Source organism: Scyliorhinus canicula, chromosome 1 (genome assembly GCF_902713615.1).
Source record: "Scyliorhinus canicula chromosome 1, sScyCan1.1, whole genome shotgun sequence".
Lineage (NCBI taxonomy): Eukaryota > Metazoa > Chordata > Chondrichthyes > Carcharhiniformes > Scyliorhinidae > Scyliorhinus > Scyliorhinus canicula.
In genome coordinates this window covers 608237-625176 of record NC_052146.1, presented here as the reverse complement: position 1 = coordinate 625176, position 16940 = coordinate 608237, and the positions used below count along the sequence as shown (strand labels likewise).

At 56.2% G+C, this 16940-nt stretch overlaps 1 protein-coding gene across 1 annotated transcript in view; it reads right to left on the bottom strand.

Moving 5' to 3' along the window:
- Positions 1-16940, bottom strand: part of LOC119977119 (nuclear receptor corepressor 2-like) — a 132841-nt gene that overhangs the window by 46028 nt on the left and 69873 nt on the right. Inside the window, exon 7 of the mRNA XM_038817738.1 lies at positions 1621-1673. Within this exon, the coding sequence (XP_038673666.1) occupies positions 1621-1673 (53 nt within the window). The remainder of the gene's footprint in view (positions 1-1620; positions 1674-16940) is intronic.

Sequence of the window (16940 nt, the reverse complement as noted above, 5' to 3'; positions counted from 1 at the left end):
ACTGTGGGCGGTACACTGCGGGCTGGTACACTGTGGCCGGTACACTGCGGGCTGGTACACTGTGGCCGGTACACTGCGGGCTGGTACACTGTGGCCGGTACACTGCGGCCGGTACACTGCGCCCGGTACACTGTGGCCGGTACACTGCGGCCGGTACACTGTGGGCGGTACACTGCGGCCGGTACACTGCGGCCGGTACACTGTGGGCGGTACACTGTGGCCGGTACACTGTGGGCGGTACACTGCGGCCGGTACACTGTGGGCGGTACACTGTGGGCGGTACACTGTGGGCGGTACACTGTGGGCGGTACACTGTGGCCGGTACACTGTGGGCGGTACACTGTGGGCGGTACACTGTGGGCGGTACACTGCGGCCGGTACACTGTGGGCGGTACACTGTGGGCGGTACACTGTGGGCGGTACACTGCGGCCGGTACACTGTGGGCGGTACACTGTGGGCGGTACACTGTGGGCGGTACACTGCGGCCGGTACACTGCGGCCGGTACACTGCGGCCGGTACACTGTGGGCGGTACACTGCGGCCGGTACACTGCGGCCGGTACACTGTGGGCGGTACACTGTGGCCGGTACACTGCGGGGGGTACACTGTGGGCGGTACACTGTGGGCGGTACACTGTGGCCGGTACACTGCGGGGGGTACACTGTGGGCCGGTACACTGCGGCTGGTACACTGTGGCCGGTACACTGTGGCCGGTACACTGCGGCCGGTACACTGCGGCCGGTACACTGCGGCCGGTACACTGTGGGCGGTACACTGTGGGCGGTACACTGTGGGCGGTACACTGCGGCTGGTACACTGCGGCCGGTACACTGTGGGGGGTACACTGTGGGCTGTACACTGTGGCCGGTACACTGTGGCCAGGACACTGCGGCCGGTACACTGCGGCCGGTACACTGCGGCCGGTACACTGTGGGCGGTACACTGTGGGCGGTACACTGTGGGCCGGTACACTGCGGCCGGTACACTGTGGCCGGTACACTGTGGGCGGTACACTGTGGGCCGGTACACTGCGGCCGGTACACTGTGGGCGGTACACTGTGGGTGGTACACTGTGGCCGGTACACTGTGGCCGGTACACTGCGGCCGGTACACTGTGGGCGGTACACTGTGGGCGGTACACTGTGGCCGGTACACTGTGGGCGGTACACTGTGGGCCGGTACACTGTGGGCGGTACACTGTGGGCGGTACACTGTGGCCGGTACACTGTGGGCGGTACACTGTGGCCGGTACACTGTGGGCGGTACACTGTGGGCCGGTACACTGTGGGCGGTACACTGTGGGCGGTACACTGTGGCCGGTACACTGTGGGCGGTACACTGCGGTTTGTACACTGCGGCCGGTACACTGCGGCTGGTACACTGCGGCCCAGCAGCAATGCCCATATCCCATGAATGAATATTTAATAGATTTGAGAGGGGAATGTTTGGAAGCTGTGATGGAAATAGACTTTCTCCAGCGTTGATCTTTTGTTTTCGCAGATTGTCGTTGACAGGAGCAGAATCATTTCTCCATTTTCTCAGATTCTGTCCCTTTTGAAAGTCATAAAGTTGCAAATTCACAATAACATTAAAACTAAATGAAGTAATTGCAAACTGACCTTTGAATGTTCTCGTGATATTGCTTAGTGTCGGATGGCTGATTGTATAACGGCTGTTAAAACAAAACAATACAAATGATGAGCTGCGTGGACCAGAGTTTTCACATTGTGACAAAAATCAGCCAAATCTGTCATCAGCTGCTTCATTAGTTACAGTAGTTATGGTGGTTAATCTGCTTGTTTCCTCTCATTCCATTAACCGAGGAAGTTTCACCAAATCACCAACCGGCTGATGGGAGAAATCAGCCAAAGTTTATTCTTCGCAAAACAGAAAACTCTGTAAACAGCCGGACTCATTCTGGGATGTCGGGAAGGTCGGTATTCCGGGCACGTGCTGATTGTCCTGAAGGATGGGGTTCACTGCTCGTGTCTCTGTGAAAATGTGAGACTGAAGTCCCGCCTGGACCAGGATAGACCTCACTGGAATAAGGTTGAACGAATTGGCCGTTTGCACGAGGCTGGCAGCCTCACCAACACTTAAACCGACAGTGACCTTATTTCCACACATTTTACACACAATTTGATTGGCTGCTTTGGGTCAGGTGTCTCCCGCTGGATCATTCGGTCCAATCTGTCACTTCATTTGTTCACAAATTGAACAAATACAGGATTTGGCTGATACATTTCCCCCAAGTCCTTTGGTGTGAACAGGGACGGGATTCTCCGGCGCTGTTCGCCTGGCACCCAGAGATTCCCGCCCGAGGTCAATGCACCTCTCCATTGTCCGCCTCTCTCCCGTGACGTTCCTGTGGAGGGCGGGGCTGGAAGAATCCAACAGGTGAGAGTTACAATCCACAAGTAGCTGAGAAATGGTTCATTTTCAAAGAACAAGGAACAGCACAGGAACAGGCCCTTCGGCCCTCCAAGCCTGTACCAGCCATGATACCACCCTTTTCCCAAACCCTCAGCCCTTCCTTGTGCCGTATCCCTCTACATCCATCCTATCCATGTGTTTGTCAAGATGCCTTTTGAACGCCGTTAATGTATCTGTTTCCACAGCCTCCCCTGGCAACGTGTTCCAGGCACTCACCACCCTCTGTGTAAAAAACCTGCCTCGCACATCTCCTCTAAACTGTGCCCCACGGACCTTAAACCTATGCCCCCTGGTGACTGACCCCCCCACCCTGGGAAAGAGTGCCTGTCCATCCATTTCATTGCAAGGATTGAAATATTCATGGATGGAGCTTGTAAAATAGGTGAGTGATTTCCAACTGTGCTTAAAAAGTCTGGGGGGAGTGTTATACCCCCCCCCCCACCCAGACCCACGGGGAGGACCCCCCCCCCCCCGCCCAGACCCACGGGAAGGAACCCCCCCCCCCGCCCAGACCCATGGGGAGGAACCCCCCCCCCCCCGCCCAGACCCATGGGGAGGAACCCCCCCCCCGCCCAGACCCACAGGGAAGACCCCCCCCCCCCGCCCAGACCCACGGGGAGGACCCCCCCCCCCGCCCAGACCCACGGGGAGGACCCCCCCCCCCACCCAGACCCACGGGGAGGACCCCCCCTCCCCGCCCAGACCCACGGGGAGGACCCCCCCCCGCCCAGACCCACGGGGAGGACCCCCCCCCGCCCCCCCGCCCGCCCAGACCCATGGGGAGGAACCCCCCCCCCCCCCCCCCCCCCCCCGCCCAGACCCATGGGGAGGACCCGATCGATCTCCCGGTGGGGCTGGTGGAGTATAAGCTCCCCCCTGGGAGGCTCAATAAATCAGCTCGATAAACTCTGCCAGGGAGGAGCCGGCATCTCCCGCTGGTCCCGGCTGGGATGAGTTGTATTCCCGCCACCGAACAGCCTGGATTGAGATGGGAATAAACCCATCGGCTTGGCAGCTTTCCGGGATTCCTGTGATTGTGATCGGCAGCGAGGGAAATCGAGAAAGTAACCCGGCCATCAGCGGCTCAGGTACCTGGGTCGTGTCGCATGGAATTTGGGAGCTTTCAGATGTTCCTAATTTTCCGGCTGGTGCAGATCAGGTCCGGGACCCCGGACTGAGCGAGGACACATCTCCCTATCAGCACAGAGCCGCTTGCCAAGGTTGTGACTGGCCTGCAGCTTGTTAAAGAAGCAGTTGGACTGTGCCTGTGTTTAGAGAAATGTGCATGTGGCAGTCGTGACTCTCAGGTGAGAGCAGAAGCCGTGCGGCCGTTTTCCTCGTCGCTAGTATAAAATCTCAGAGGCCCGAGGAGGTAAGTTAAGCAGTATGAAATAAGCCAACACAAAGGCCACAAAGCAGCTTCCAGTCCCAAGCTCCAACCCCCAATCCCGGCCGGTAGCCCCGGCTGAGCGGGTCAGCGCCCACTAGGGGGAGCTCATATTCCACCAGTTCCATGAGGAGATCAATTGAGATCCCCGTGGATCTCGGGAGGAAACCGGAGCACCCGGAGGAAACCCACGCAGACACGGGGAGAACGTGCAGACTCCGCACAGACGGTGACCCAAGCCGGGAATCGAACCCGGGACCCTGGAGCTGTGAAGCAACAGTGCTAACCACTATGCTACCGTGCTGCCCGTTCCTGGCCATAAGGACGGCAGACAGGGTGGCCAAGGCACAGATTCATCCGGTGTGGCTTCTCTGGGTGGGCTCCCTGCCCCTGACGTGGTCTATGTGATTTCACACAGTCCCTCCGCTCTCTAATCCTGGCCATTCTCCGGGATAGTTCCTGAGACCCACTGGGTGCCCTCTCTGAAATTCCCAAAGTGAACATTGTCCCCTGATTTGAACCCTCTGATCCACGTTCGGTGATCGGGATAGCTCTCCTGTTTCCTTTCCACCTTCCCGCCAAGGCTCGGGAATGCTAATCCAGGCTGCTCCGGAGGAGTCAGGCTGTCAGTAATTCGCCGATTGTGATACGCGGTGTCGATTAGTAATTGAATATAAACTGTGCCATCTTTGTTTCGATGGACGCTGAACTCTGTTCTTCATTGCCCTGTGTAAACAAAGCCAGACTATTCCAGGATGGTGGTATGAGGTGGTTTGGATGTTTCTCAGCCCATTGACACACATAAACATCTGGAATTCCTCCCTGTCGAGCAAGTTCCATTGTCAGAGCCATGGGAGCTGCAGGATTGGTACAACATTTTCATGGTGATTCACAAAGCGGTGGAAGATATTCAGTGTCCGTCCATCCACTTGGAGTGGGATCTATAAGGAGCAGGAACATTGACCCCATGAAGACTCCAGTGAAGTCAGCAAGCAAGCGCACCTATAGGTGTCCGGCCACTTCCAAGGGTGGAGCAAGGCTGAGGGGGGAAGCTTCTGGTGTCCTTGGCAAGCCGCACATTTTCTCAATGTCGTGGGGGAGCCCTGGCTACAAGTAACTCCTTGCGAACATCTTCGACACACTGGGGTATCCGCTATGCAAATCGTGCAGGATCCTGCACTGGTCTGACCTTGGGATGACCTTGAGGGATCCCCACAGGAGGATGTCGACCTCCATACTGACCTCCTGCCAGATAGGCCCACAGGTAGTCTGGGTCCACGTGTGGATTTGATTGGCTGTCACAGTGTGTCCACACAATTCAATGTCAATACGGCAGTGAGCTGAGGCTGTCCACCTGCGTGATCTGTGACCCTGGACAAAGCTGCAATCACACACCGCCAACATCGCTGGATTCCGGCCAAAACTATTGGTGGAATCATCTTGTCTTCCTTAAAGAGGCCGAGTAAAGGCTGAGGGTCCATGATCTCCGTGAAATGAAGCCCAGAGGTGGACTGGTGGAATTTCTTTACTGTGAATATCACAGCTGGTCCTTCCTTCTCAGCTCTGCGTCAGGCAGAGTGTTGGGTGAGTAAATTGTTGGCCATTCCGTCCCATTGCCCACCACTGGGACAACAGTTCCCAATGCCGGATGGTGATGCTGAGAGGCTTCGCTGGATCCACTGCATCAACAGTTTGGAGATAACAATTGTCGCTTCTATAAAAGTATTAGGGGTATAGATATAGGGTATAGACCAGTTTTCCCAGGGTGGAAATGACAATTACAAGGGGACACAAGTTCAAGGTGAGGGGGGGGGGGGAAGGTTCAGTGGAGATGTGCGGGGGAGGTTTTACACAGAGGGTGGTGATGGCCTGGAATGCGCTGCCAAGTGAGGTGGTTGAGGCAGATACGTTAGCGACCTTTAGGACTTCTCTGGATCGGCACATTAACAGACGGGGTACAGAAGGATACAGGCGGTTGGTCGAGATAGGACACGTGATCGACGCAGGCTTGGAGGGCCGAAGGGCCTGTCCCTGTGCTGTATTGTACTTTGTTCTCCCTGGTGCTTTCCATGCCCATTCCTGCTTTTTAATATCGCGGGAACGCCAACAAAGTAACCAGGCTCAGGGTGAACTTCCCGGAATAACTGATCAACCAGAAAAACAACCTCCGTTCCCCCGTGACAGGGCTCCAAGACAGGCCCCACTGGGAGGCCCCACTGGGTACACCCCGTCGTTACCGACCCAGTATCTAAGGCATGTGACATCTCGAGGTGAACAAGATTCTGAGGGTCATGGACAGGGAGCAGCTGTTCCCTTTAGTTGAAGGGTCAAGAACGAGGGGGACACAAATTCAAGGTGAGGGGTGGGAGGTTTAGGGGGATTTGAGGAAAAACGTTTTAACCCAGAGGGTGGTGACGGTCAGGAACGCACTGCCTGGGGGGGGGGGGGGGGGGGGTGACGGTCTGGAACGCACTGCCTGGGGGGGGGGGTGGTGAGGGTCAGGAACACACTGCCTGGGAGGGTGGTGACGGTCAGGAACACACTGCCTGGGAGGGGGGTGACGGTCAGGAACACACTGCCTGGGAGGGTGGTGACAGTCAGGAATGCGCTGCCTGGGAGGGTGGTGACGGTCTGGAACACACTGCCTGGGAGGGTGGTGACAGTCTGGAACGCACTGCCTGGGGGGGTGGGAGAGGGTCTGGAACACACTGCCTGGGAGGGTGGGAGAGGCTGGAACGCACTGCCTGGGAGGGTGGTGACGGTCTGGAACACACTGCCTGGGAGGGTGGTGACGGTCAGGAACACACTGCCTGGGAGGGGGGTGACGGTCAGGAACACACTGCCTGGGAGGGTGGGAGAGGCTGGAACACACTGCCTGGGAGGGTGGTGACGGTCTGGAACACACTGCCTGGGAGGGTGGTGAGGGTCTGGAACACACTGCCTGGGAGGGTGGTGACGGTCTGGAACACACTGCCTGGGAGGGTGGGAGAGGGTCTGGAACACACTGCCTGGGAGGGTGGGAGAGGGTCTGGAACACACTGCCTGGGAGGGTGGTGACGGTCAGGAACACACTGCCTGGGAGGGTGGTGACGGTCTGGAACGCACTGCCTGGGAGGGTGGTGACGGTCTGGAACACACTGCCTGGGAGGGTGGTGACGGTCTGGAACACACTGCCTGGGAGGGTGGTGACGGTCAGGAACACACTGCCTGGGAGGGTGGTGACGGTCAGGAACACACTGCCTGGGAGGGTGGGAGAGGGTCTGGAACACACTGCCTGGGAGGGTGGGAGAGGGTCTGGAACACACTGCCTGGGAGGGTGGGAGAGGGTCTGGAACACACTGCCTGGGAGGGTGGCGATGGTCAGGAACACACTGCCTGGGAGGGTGGGAGAGGCTGGAACGCACTGCCTGGGAGGGTGGTGACGGTCTGGAACGCACTGCCTGGGGGGGGGGGGGGGGGGGTGACGGTCTGGAACGCACTGCCTGGGAGGGTGGGAGAGGCTGGAACGCACTGCCTGGGAGGGTGGGAGAGGCTGGAACACACTGCCTGGGAGGATGGGAGAGGGTCAGGAACACACTGCCTGGGAGGGTGGTGAGGGTCAGGAACACACTGCCTGGGATGGGGGTGACGGTCAGGAACACACTGCCTGGGAGGGTGGTGACAGTCAGGAACGCACTGCCTGGGGGGGGGGGGGGGGTGACGGTCTGGAACGCACTGCCTGGGAGGGTGGGAGAGGCTGGAACGTGCTGCCTGGGAGGGGGGGGTGACGGTCTGGAACGCACTGCCTGGGAGGGTGGGAGAGGCTGGAACGTGCTGCCTGGGAGGGGGGGGTGACGGTCTGGAACGCACTGCCTGGGAGGGTGGGAGAGGCTGGAACGTGCTGCCTGGGAGGGTGGTGACGGTCAGGAACACACTGCCTGGGAGGGTGGGAGAGGCTGGAACACACTGCCTGGGAGGGTGGTGACGGTCAGGAACACACAGCCTGGGAGGGGGGTGACGGTCAGGAACACACTGCCTGGGAGGGTGGGAGAGGGTCAGGAACACACTGCCTGGGAGGGTGGTGAGGGTCAGGAACACACTGCCTGGGAGGGTGGTGAGGGTCAGGAACACACTGCCTGGGAGGGTGGTGAGGGTCAGGAACACACTGCCTGGGAGGGGGGTGACGGTCAGGAACACACTGCCTGGGAGGGTGGGAGAGGGTCAGGAACACACTGCCTGGGAGGGTGGTGAGGGTCAGGAACACACTGCCTGGGAGGGTGGTGACAGTCAGGAATGCGCTGCCTGGGAGGGTGGTGACGGTCTGGAACACACTGCCTGGGAGGGTGGGAGAGGCTGGATCGCACTGCCTGGGAGGGTGGTGACGGTCTGGAACACACTGCCTGGGAGGGTGGTGACAGTCTGGAACGCACTGCCTGGGGGGTTGGGAGAGGGTCTGGAACACACTGCCTGGGAGGGTGGGAGAGGCTGGAACACACTGCCTGGGAGGGGGGTGACGGTCAGGGACACACTGCCTGGGATGGTGGTGACGGTCAGGAACACACTGCCTGGGAGGGGGGTGACGGTCAGGGACACACTGCCTGGGAGGGTGGTGACGGTCAGGAACACACTGCCTGGGAGGGGGGTGACGGTCAGGGACACACTGCCTGGGAGGGTGGTGACGGTCAGGAACACACTGCCTGGGAGGGTGGTAGAGGCTGGAACACACTGTCTGGGAGGGTGGTAGAGGCTGGAACACACTGCCTGGGAGGGGGGTGAGGTCAGGAACGCACTGCCTGGGAGGGTGGTGACGGTCAGGAACACACTGTCTGGGAGGGTGGTGACGGTCAGGAACACACTGCCTGGGAGGGTGGGAGAGGCTGGAACACACTGCCTGGGAGGGTGGTGAGGGTCAGGAACACACTGCCTGGGAGGGTGGTGAGGGTCAGGAACACACTGCCTGGGAGGGTGGTGACGGTCAGGAACACACTGCCTGGGAGGGTGGGAGAGGCTGGAACACACTGCCTGGGAGGGTGGTGAGGGTCAGGAACACACTGCCTGGGAGGGTGGTGAGGGTCAGGAACACACTGCCTGGGAGGGTGGTGACGGTCTGGAACACACTGCCTGGGAGGGTGGTGACGGTCAGGAACACACTGCCTGGGAGGGTGGTGACGGTCAGGAACACACTGCCTGGGAGGGTGGTGACGGTCAGGAACACACTGCCTGGGAGGGTGGGAGAGGCTGGAACACACTGCCTGGGAGGGTGGTGACGGTCAGGAACACACTGCCTGGGAGGGTGGCGACGGTCAGGAACACACTGCCTGGGAGGGGGGTGACGGTCAGGAACGCTCTGCCTGGGAGGGTGGTGAGGGTCAGGAACACACTGCCTGGGAGGGTGGTGACGGTCAGGAACACACTGTCTGGGAGGGTGGTGACGGTCAGGAACACACTGCCTGGGAGGGTGGTGAGGGTCAGGAACACACTGTCTGGGAGGGTGGTGAGGGTCAGGAACACACTGCCTGGGAGGGTGATGGGGGTCTGGAACACACTGCCTGGGAGTGTGGTGACGGTCTGGAACACACTGCCTGGGAGGGTGGTGACGGTCAGGAACACACTGCCTGGGAGGGTGGTGAGGGTCAGGAACACACTGCCTGGGAGGGTGGTGACGGTCAGGAACACACTGCCTGGGAGGGTGGTGACGGTCAGGAACACACTGCCTGGGAGGGTGGTGAGGGTCAGGAACACACTGCCTGGGGGGGTGGTGAGGGTCAGGAACACACTGCCTGGGAGGGGGGTGATGGTCAGGAACACACTGCCTGGGGGGGTGGTGAGGGTCAGGAACACACTGCCTGGGAGGGTGGTGGGGGTCAGGAACACACTGCCTGGGAGGGTGGTGACGGTCAGGGACACACTGCCTGGGAGGGTGGGAGAGGCTGGAACACACTGCCTGGGAGGGTGGGGACGGTCTGGAACACACTGCCTGGGAGGGTGGTGACGGTCAGGAACGCGCTGCCTGGGAGGGTGGGAGAGGCTGGAACACACTGCCTGGGAGGGTGGGAGAGGGTCAGGAACACACTGTCTGGGAGGGTGGTGACGGTCAGGAACACACTGCCTGGGAGGGTGGTGAGGGTCTGGAATGCGCTGCCTGGGAGGGTGGTGATGGTCAGGAACACACTGTCTGGGAGGGTGGTGACGGTCAGGAACACACTGCCTGGGAGGGTGGTGACGGTCAGGGACACACTGTCTGGGAGGGTGGTGAGGGTCTGGAATGCGCTGCCCGGGAGGGTGGGGACGGTCAGGAACACACTGCCTGGGAGGGTGGTGACGGTCAGGGACACACTGTCTGGGAGGGTGGTGAGGGTCTGGAATGCGCTGCCTGGGAGGGTGGGGACGGTCAGGAACACACTGCCTGGGAGGGTGGTGACGGTCAGGGACACACTGTCTGGGAGGGTGGTGAGGGTCTGGAATGCGCTGCCTGGGAGGGTGGTGACGGTCAGGAACACACTGTCTGGGAGGGTGGTGACGGTCAGGGACACACTGTCTGGGAGGGTGGTGACGGTCAGGGACACACTGCCTGGGAGGGGGGTGAGGGTCAGGGACACACTGCCTGGGAGGGTGGTGACGGTCAGGGACACACTGCCTGGGAGGGGGGTGAGGGTCAGGGACACACTGCCTGGGAGGGTGGTGACGGTCAGGGACACACTGCCTGGGAGGGGGGTGAGGGTCAGGAACACACTGCCTGGGAGGGTGGGAGAGGCTGGAACACACTGCCTGGGAGGGTGGTGACGGTCTGGGATGCGCTGCCTGGGAGGGTGGTGACGGTCTGGGATGCGCTGCGTGGGAGGGTGGTAGAGGCTGGAACGCGCTGCCTGGGAGGGGGGTGAGAGTCTGGAACACACTGCCTGGGGGGTGGGTAGAGGCGGATTACCTCATGTGCTGTAAAAAGTACCTGGATGAGCACCTGGCTCGTCTGAACATTCAAGGCTATGGGCCAAGTGCTGGCAAATGGGATTAGGTGGGCAGGTCAGGTGCCTTTCCTGTGTCGGTGCAGACTCGATGGGCCGAAGGGCCTCTTCTGCGATGTATTATTCTGTGATTCTTTCACCTGGACACGCGCTTGTCCCTCTTCCGGCAGATACCCAGGTCAGAGAACCATTGGAGGGCCTTTTCCAGGTTGCCCAGGTCTCCATTCCCAGTGGCTCCATCATCCAGATAGACGGCCACCCTGGGATCCCCGTGAACAATGTTTTCCATTCCCACTGACTCTCTGACGATACGGAGAAGGGAAGTCTGGGTCTGTACTCGTTGGAGTTTAGAAGGATGAGGGGGGATCTTATTGAAACTTACAGGATACTGCGAGGCCTGGATTGAGTGGACGTGGAGAGGATGTTTCCACTTGTAGGAAAAACTAGAAGCAGAGGCCACAATCTCAGACTAAAGGGACGATCCTTTAAAACAGAGATGAGGAGGAATTTATTCAGCCAGAGGGTGGTGAATCTGTGGAACTCTTTGCCGCAGAAGGCTGTGGAGGCCAAATCACTGAGTGTCTTTAAGACAGAGATAGATAGGTTCTTGATTAATAAGGGAATCAGGGGTTATGGGGAGAAGGCAGGAGAATGGGGATGAGAAAATATCAGCCATGATTGAATGGCGGAGCAGACTGGATGGGCCGAGTAGCCTAATTCTGCTTCTCTGTCTTGCGGTTTTATGGTCTAACACAGCGCTGAGAAACCCGGTTACTGAACGGCACTTTGCCATTTTTTGGGGCCTCGCCAAGGATCTTCCATCGAGGCAGCAGCTCAGGTCTCCAGCAACTGCAAAGCTGCTCACGGATCAGGGCACCAATTCTATAGGCAGCCCTGATCTTTGACCCCCCTCAGCTCCTCCACCGTGACCTCCGGACTCCTCTCCCCCCCCCCCCCACCACTTCACCCAACCCATCTCTTCTGGGGTCCTTGAGCCCCCTCATCCCACCTCTTATTGGCAAGGACCCGACTCTCTGGGCCAACCCCTGGCACAGGCAGCTGGCACTGGAATACCTTGGCACTGTCTCCCTGGCACCCAGGCAGTGCCCATTCCAGCCTGGCATTCTGTCAAGGTGCCCTGGCTCCAGGGGTCTGCCAGGGTTCCACCATATCCTGTCCCCAACTACCCAGAGGCCTCATCTCCCCAGCGAGACCCCCAAGGTGCCATGACGACCGGGTAATGACTTTGTGAACCAAAGCCAAACAGCACCTGGATGAAGACTCTCTGGGGCGGCCGGGGTGTCCCTGGCCCCGGGTGGTATGGGTGAGCGAGCCTGGATCTTGCCCACAGCACAGTCGCGGCGAAGCCACGGAATTGGCAGCACGGTAGCACAGTGATTAGCACTGTGGCTTCACAGCGCCAGGGTCCCAGGTTCGATTCCCCGCTGGGTCACTGTGCGCAGTCTGCACGTCCTCCCCATGTGCAGGTTCGGTGGATTGGCCGTGATAAATTGCCCTTAGTGTCCATAAAGGTTAGGAGGGGCTATTGGGTTACGGCAGGGGTGTCAAACTCAAATACAGCGTGGGCCAAAATTTAAAAATCAGGACAAGTCGAGGGCCGGACTGGTTCAATGTTTTTTTGCAAAACTTATTGAAATGAACTTATTGAACCTGGAACTAATAAAGCTTAGGTTATTGCCTATAAAAACAACATTAAATATTAAATAAATAAAAAAATTAGTTGCATTTATTTCTTATTGCTTTATCTGGAGCTCTTCCAGAGTAATTTCTAATGAAAACATTTTTCCACAGGCCGACACTTTGTGATTCACACTATACCTGAATAAACTCGGCATCAGCCATATCATACGCCATAGGCGCTTCAATTGCTGGGGCCAGCTTTAATAGTAATTAGATATTATTAGGGCAGCACGGTGGCCTAGTGGTTAGCACAGCTGCCTCACGGCGCCGAGGTCCCAGGTTGGGGCAGCACGGTGGCACAGTGGGTTAGCCCTGCTGCCTCACGGCACCGAGGTCCCAGGTTCGATCCCGGCTCTGGGTCACTGTCCGTGTGGAGTTTGCACATTCTCCCCGTGTCTGCGTGGGTTTCGCCCCCACAACCCAAAGATGTGCAGGATAGGTGGATTGGCTACGCTAAATTGCCCCTTAATTGGAAAAAATAATTGGGTACTCTAAATTTAAAAAAAAAATTAAAAAAATAAAATAATTAGATATTATCTCGCGGGCCGAAGATAATTCCACCGCGGGCCGGATTTGGCCCACGGGCCTTGAGTTTGACATATATGGGTTACGGGAATAGGGTGGAAGTGAGGACTTAAGTGGGTCGGTGCAGACTTGATGGGCCGAATGGCCTCCTTCTGCTCTGTATGTTCTATGTTTAATTAAAGGAAGTCAGGGGGAACAGTCACAAATTGTGGTACACATCGGTACCAACGACATAGGTAAGAGAAGGGACGGGGATGTAAAACAGGAATTTAGGGAGCTAGGGTGGCAGCTGAGAGCCAGGACAGACCGTGTTGTCATCTCTGGTTTGCTGCCAGTGCCACGTGCTAGTGAGGTGAGGAACAGGGAGAGAGTGCAGATAAACACATGGCTGCAGGGATGGTGCAGGAGGGAGGGGTTCAGGTAGGTGAACGTGGAGCGTGAATTGGTACTTGGGACTACGATGTTGTGGCCATTATGGAGACATGGTTAGAACAGGGACAGGAACAGTTGTTGGAAGTTCCCGGGTAGATGTTTCAGTAAGAGTAGGGAAGGTGGGAAAAGAGGTGGAGGAGTAGCATTGTTAATCAAGGATAGTTTAACGGCTGCAGAAAGGCAGTTCGAAGGGGGATCTGCCTACTGAGGTAATATGGGCTGAAGTTAGAAATAGGAAAGGAGCGGTCACATTGTTAGGAGTTTTCTATAGGCCCCCAAATAGTAATAGAGATGTGAAGGAAGAAATTGCAAAACAGATTATGGATAGGTGTGGAGGTCTCAGGGTAGTTGTCATGGGTGACTTTAACTTTCCAAATATTGATTGGAACCTCTATAGGTCAAACAGTTCGGATGGAGCAGTTTTTGTACAGTGTGTGCAGGAGGGTTTCCTGACACAATATGTGGATAGGCCGACAAGAGGGGGGGGCCACATTGGATTTGGTACTGGGTAATGAACCGGGCCAAGTGTTAGATTTGTTTGTGGGAGAGCACTTTGGAGATAGTGACCACAATTCGGTATCTTTCACTATTGCAATGGAGAGGGATAGGGCCATACGGCAGGGCAAGGTTTATAATTGGGGGAGGGGTAATTATGATGTGATTAGGCAAGAATTAGGGAGCATACGATGGGAACAGAAACTGTCAGGGAAAGGCACAAATGAAAAGTGGAGCTTGTTCAAGGAACAAATACTGCGTGTCCTTGATAGGTATGTCCCCGTCAGGCAGGGAGGAAATGGCCGTGCGAGGGAACCATGGTTCACAAAAGAGGTTGAATGTCTTGTCAAGAGGAAAAAGGAAGAGTATGTAAGGATGAGAAAACAAGGTTCAGTTGGGTCGCTTGAGGGGTACAAGGTAGCAAGGAATGAGTTTTTTAAAAAAGGGCTTAGGAGAGCTAGGAGGGGGCATGAGAAGTCCTTGGCAGGTCGGATCATGGAAAACCCCAAAGCTTTTTACTCTTACGCGAGAAATAAAAGAATGACCAGGGTGAGGGTAGGGCCGGTCAAGGACAGTAGTGGGAACTTGTGCATGGAGTCAGAAGAAATAGGAGGCGTTGAATGAATACTTTTCTTCAGTGTTCACCAAGGAGAGGGCCCATGTTTTTGAGGATGAGTGTGTGATACAGGCGGGTAGGCTGGAGGAGGTAGATGTTCTGAGGAGGGACGTATTAGCAATTTTGAAAAACCTGAGGGTCGACAAGTCCCCTGGGCCAGATGGGATATATCCAAGGATTCTTTGGGAGGCAAGGGATGAGATTGCAGAGCCTTTGGCTTTAATCTTTGGGTCCTCACTGTCCACGGGGATAGTGCCAGAGGACTGGAGAGTGGTGAATGTTCTTCCTCTGTTCAAGAAAGGGAATAGGAATGACCCTGGTAAATATAGGCAGGTTAGTCTTACTTCGGTGGTCGGTAAGTTAATGGAAAAGGTCCTGAAGGATAGGATTTATGACCATTTGGAAAGATGCAGCTTAATCCGGGATAGTCAACTTGGATTCGCGAAGACAACTTGGATTGTCTTGCCTCACAAATTTGATTGAATTCTTTGAGGGGGTAATGAAGTGTGTAGATGAAGGTAGAGCAGTTGATGTCATATACATGGATTTTAGTAAGGCGTTTGATAAGGTTCCCCATGGTCGGCTTATGAAGAAAGTAAGGAGGTGTGGGATAGAGGGAAATTGGGCCAATTGGATAAGTAACTGGCTATCACATAGAAGACAGAGGGTGGTGGTGGATGGAAAATTTTCAGACTGGAGACCAGTTACCAGCGGTGTACCACAGGGATCAGTGCTGGGTCCTCTGCTATTTGTGATTTTTATCAATGACTTGGAGGAGGGGGCTGAAGGGTGGGTCAGTAAATTTGCTGATGACACCAAGATTGGTGGAGTAGTGGATGAGGTGGAGGGCTGTTGTAGGCTGCAAAGAGACATTGATAGGATGCAGAGCTGGGCCGAAAAATGGCAGATGGAGTTTAACCCTGATAAGTGCGAGGTGATTCATTTTGGTAGAAAAAATTTGAATGCGGATTACAGGGTCAATGGCAGGGTTCTGAGGAATGTGGAGGAACAGAGAGATCTTGGGGTTCATGTCCACAGATCTCTGAAGGTTGCCACTCAAGTGGATAGAGCCGTGAAGAAGGCCTATAGTGTGTTAGCGTTTATTAACAGGGGGCTTGGGTTTAAGAGTCGCGGGGTTATGCTGCAACTGTATATAGAACATAGAACAGTACAGCACAGAACAGGCCCTTTGGCCCTCAATGTTGTGCCGAGCATTGTCCGAAACCAAGATCAAGCTATCCCACTCCCTGTCATTCTGGTGTGCTCCATGTGCCTATCCAATAACCGCTTGAAAGTTCCTAAAGTGCCCGACTCCACTATCACAGCAGGCAGTCCATTCCACACCCTAACCACTCTCTGAGTAAAGAACCTACCTCGGACATCCCTCCTATATCTCCCACCCTGAATCTTATAGTTATGCCCCCTTGTAACAGCTACATCCACCCGAGGAAATAGTCTCTGAACGTCCACTCTATCTATCCCCCTCATCATCTTATAAACCTCTATTAAGTCACCTCTCATCCTCCTCCGCTCCAAAGAGAAAAGCCCTCGCTCCCTCAACCTTTCCTCATAAGACCTATCCTCCAATCCAGGCAGCATCCTGGTAAATCTCCTTTGCACCCTTTCCAATGCTTCCACATCCTTCCTATAATGAGGTGACCAGAACTGGCAGCACAGTAGCATTGTGGATAGCACAATTGCTTCACAGCTCCAGGGTCCCAGGTTCAATTCCGGCTTGGGTCACTGTCTGAGTGGAGTCTGCACATCTTCCCCGTGTGTGCATGGGTTTCCTCCGGGTGCTCCGGTTTCCTCCCACAATCCAAAGATGTGCAGGTTAGGTGGATTGGCCATGATAAATTCCCCTTAGTGTCCAAAATTGCCCTTCGTGTTGGGTGGGGTTACTGGGTTATGGGGATAGGGTGGAGGTGTTAACCTTGGGTAGGGTGCTCTTTCGAGCCGGTGCAGACTCGATGGGCCGAATGGCCTCCTTCTGCACTGTAAATTCTATGAACTGCACACAATACTCCAAATGTGGTCTGACCAAGGTCATGTATAGTTGCAGCATAACCCCGCGGCTCTTAAACTCAAGCCCCCTGCTTTTATTTCCAACTTCCAGACATGAAAAGAGCATTTAAAACATCGTATGGAGTTCTTCGATCGACTTCAGGAGGCGGGTTTGGTGATGAACTTAGTCGAAAGTGAATTTGGAGAAGCCCGAATCACTTTCCTTGCGGAGTTTCCGATACCCTCAAGACGAAGGGAAATAATGCGATCTCTTAGCTTGAATGAATTTGATCGAACCTTTGTGCAAAAGATTCGTAGCGTGGTTGCTCCACTGATGGAATTGCTGAAGAAACGTAAGAAATTTCAATGGACGGCGGACTCTCAACAGGCATGTGACTGCCTGAA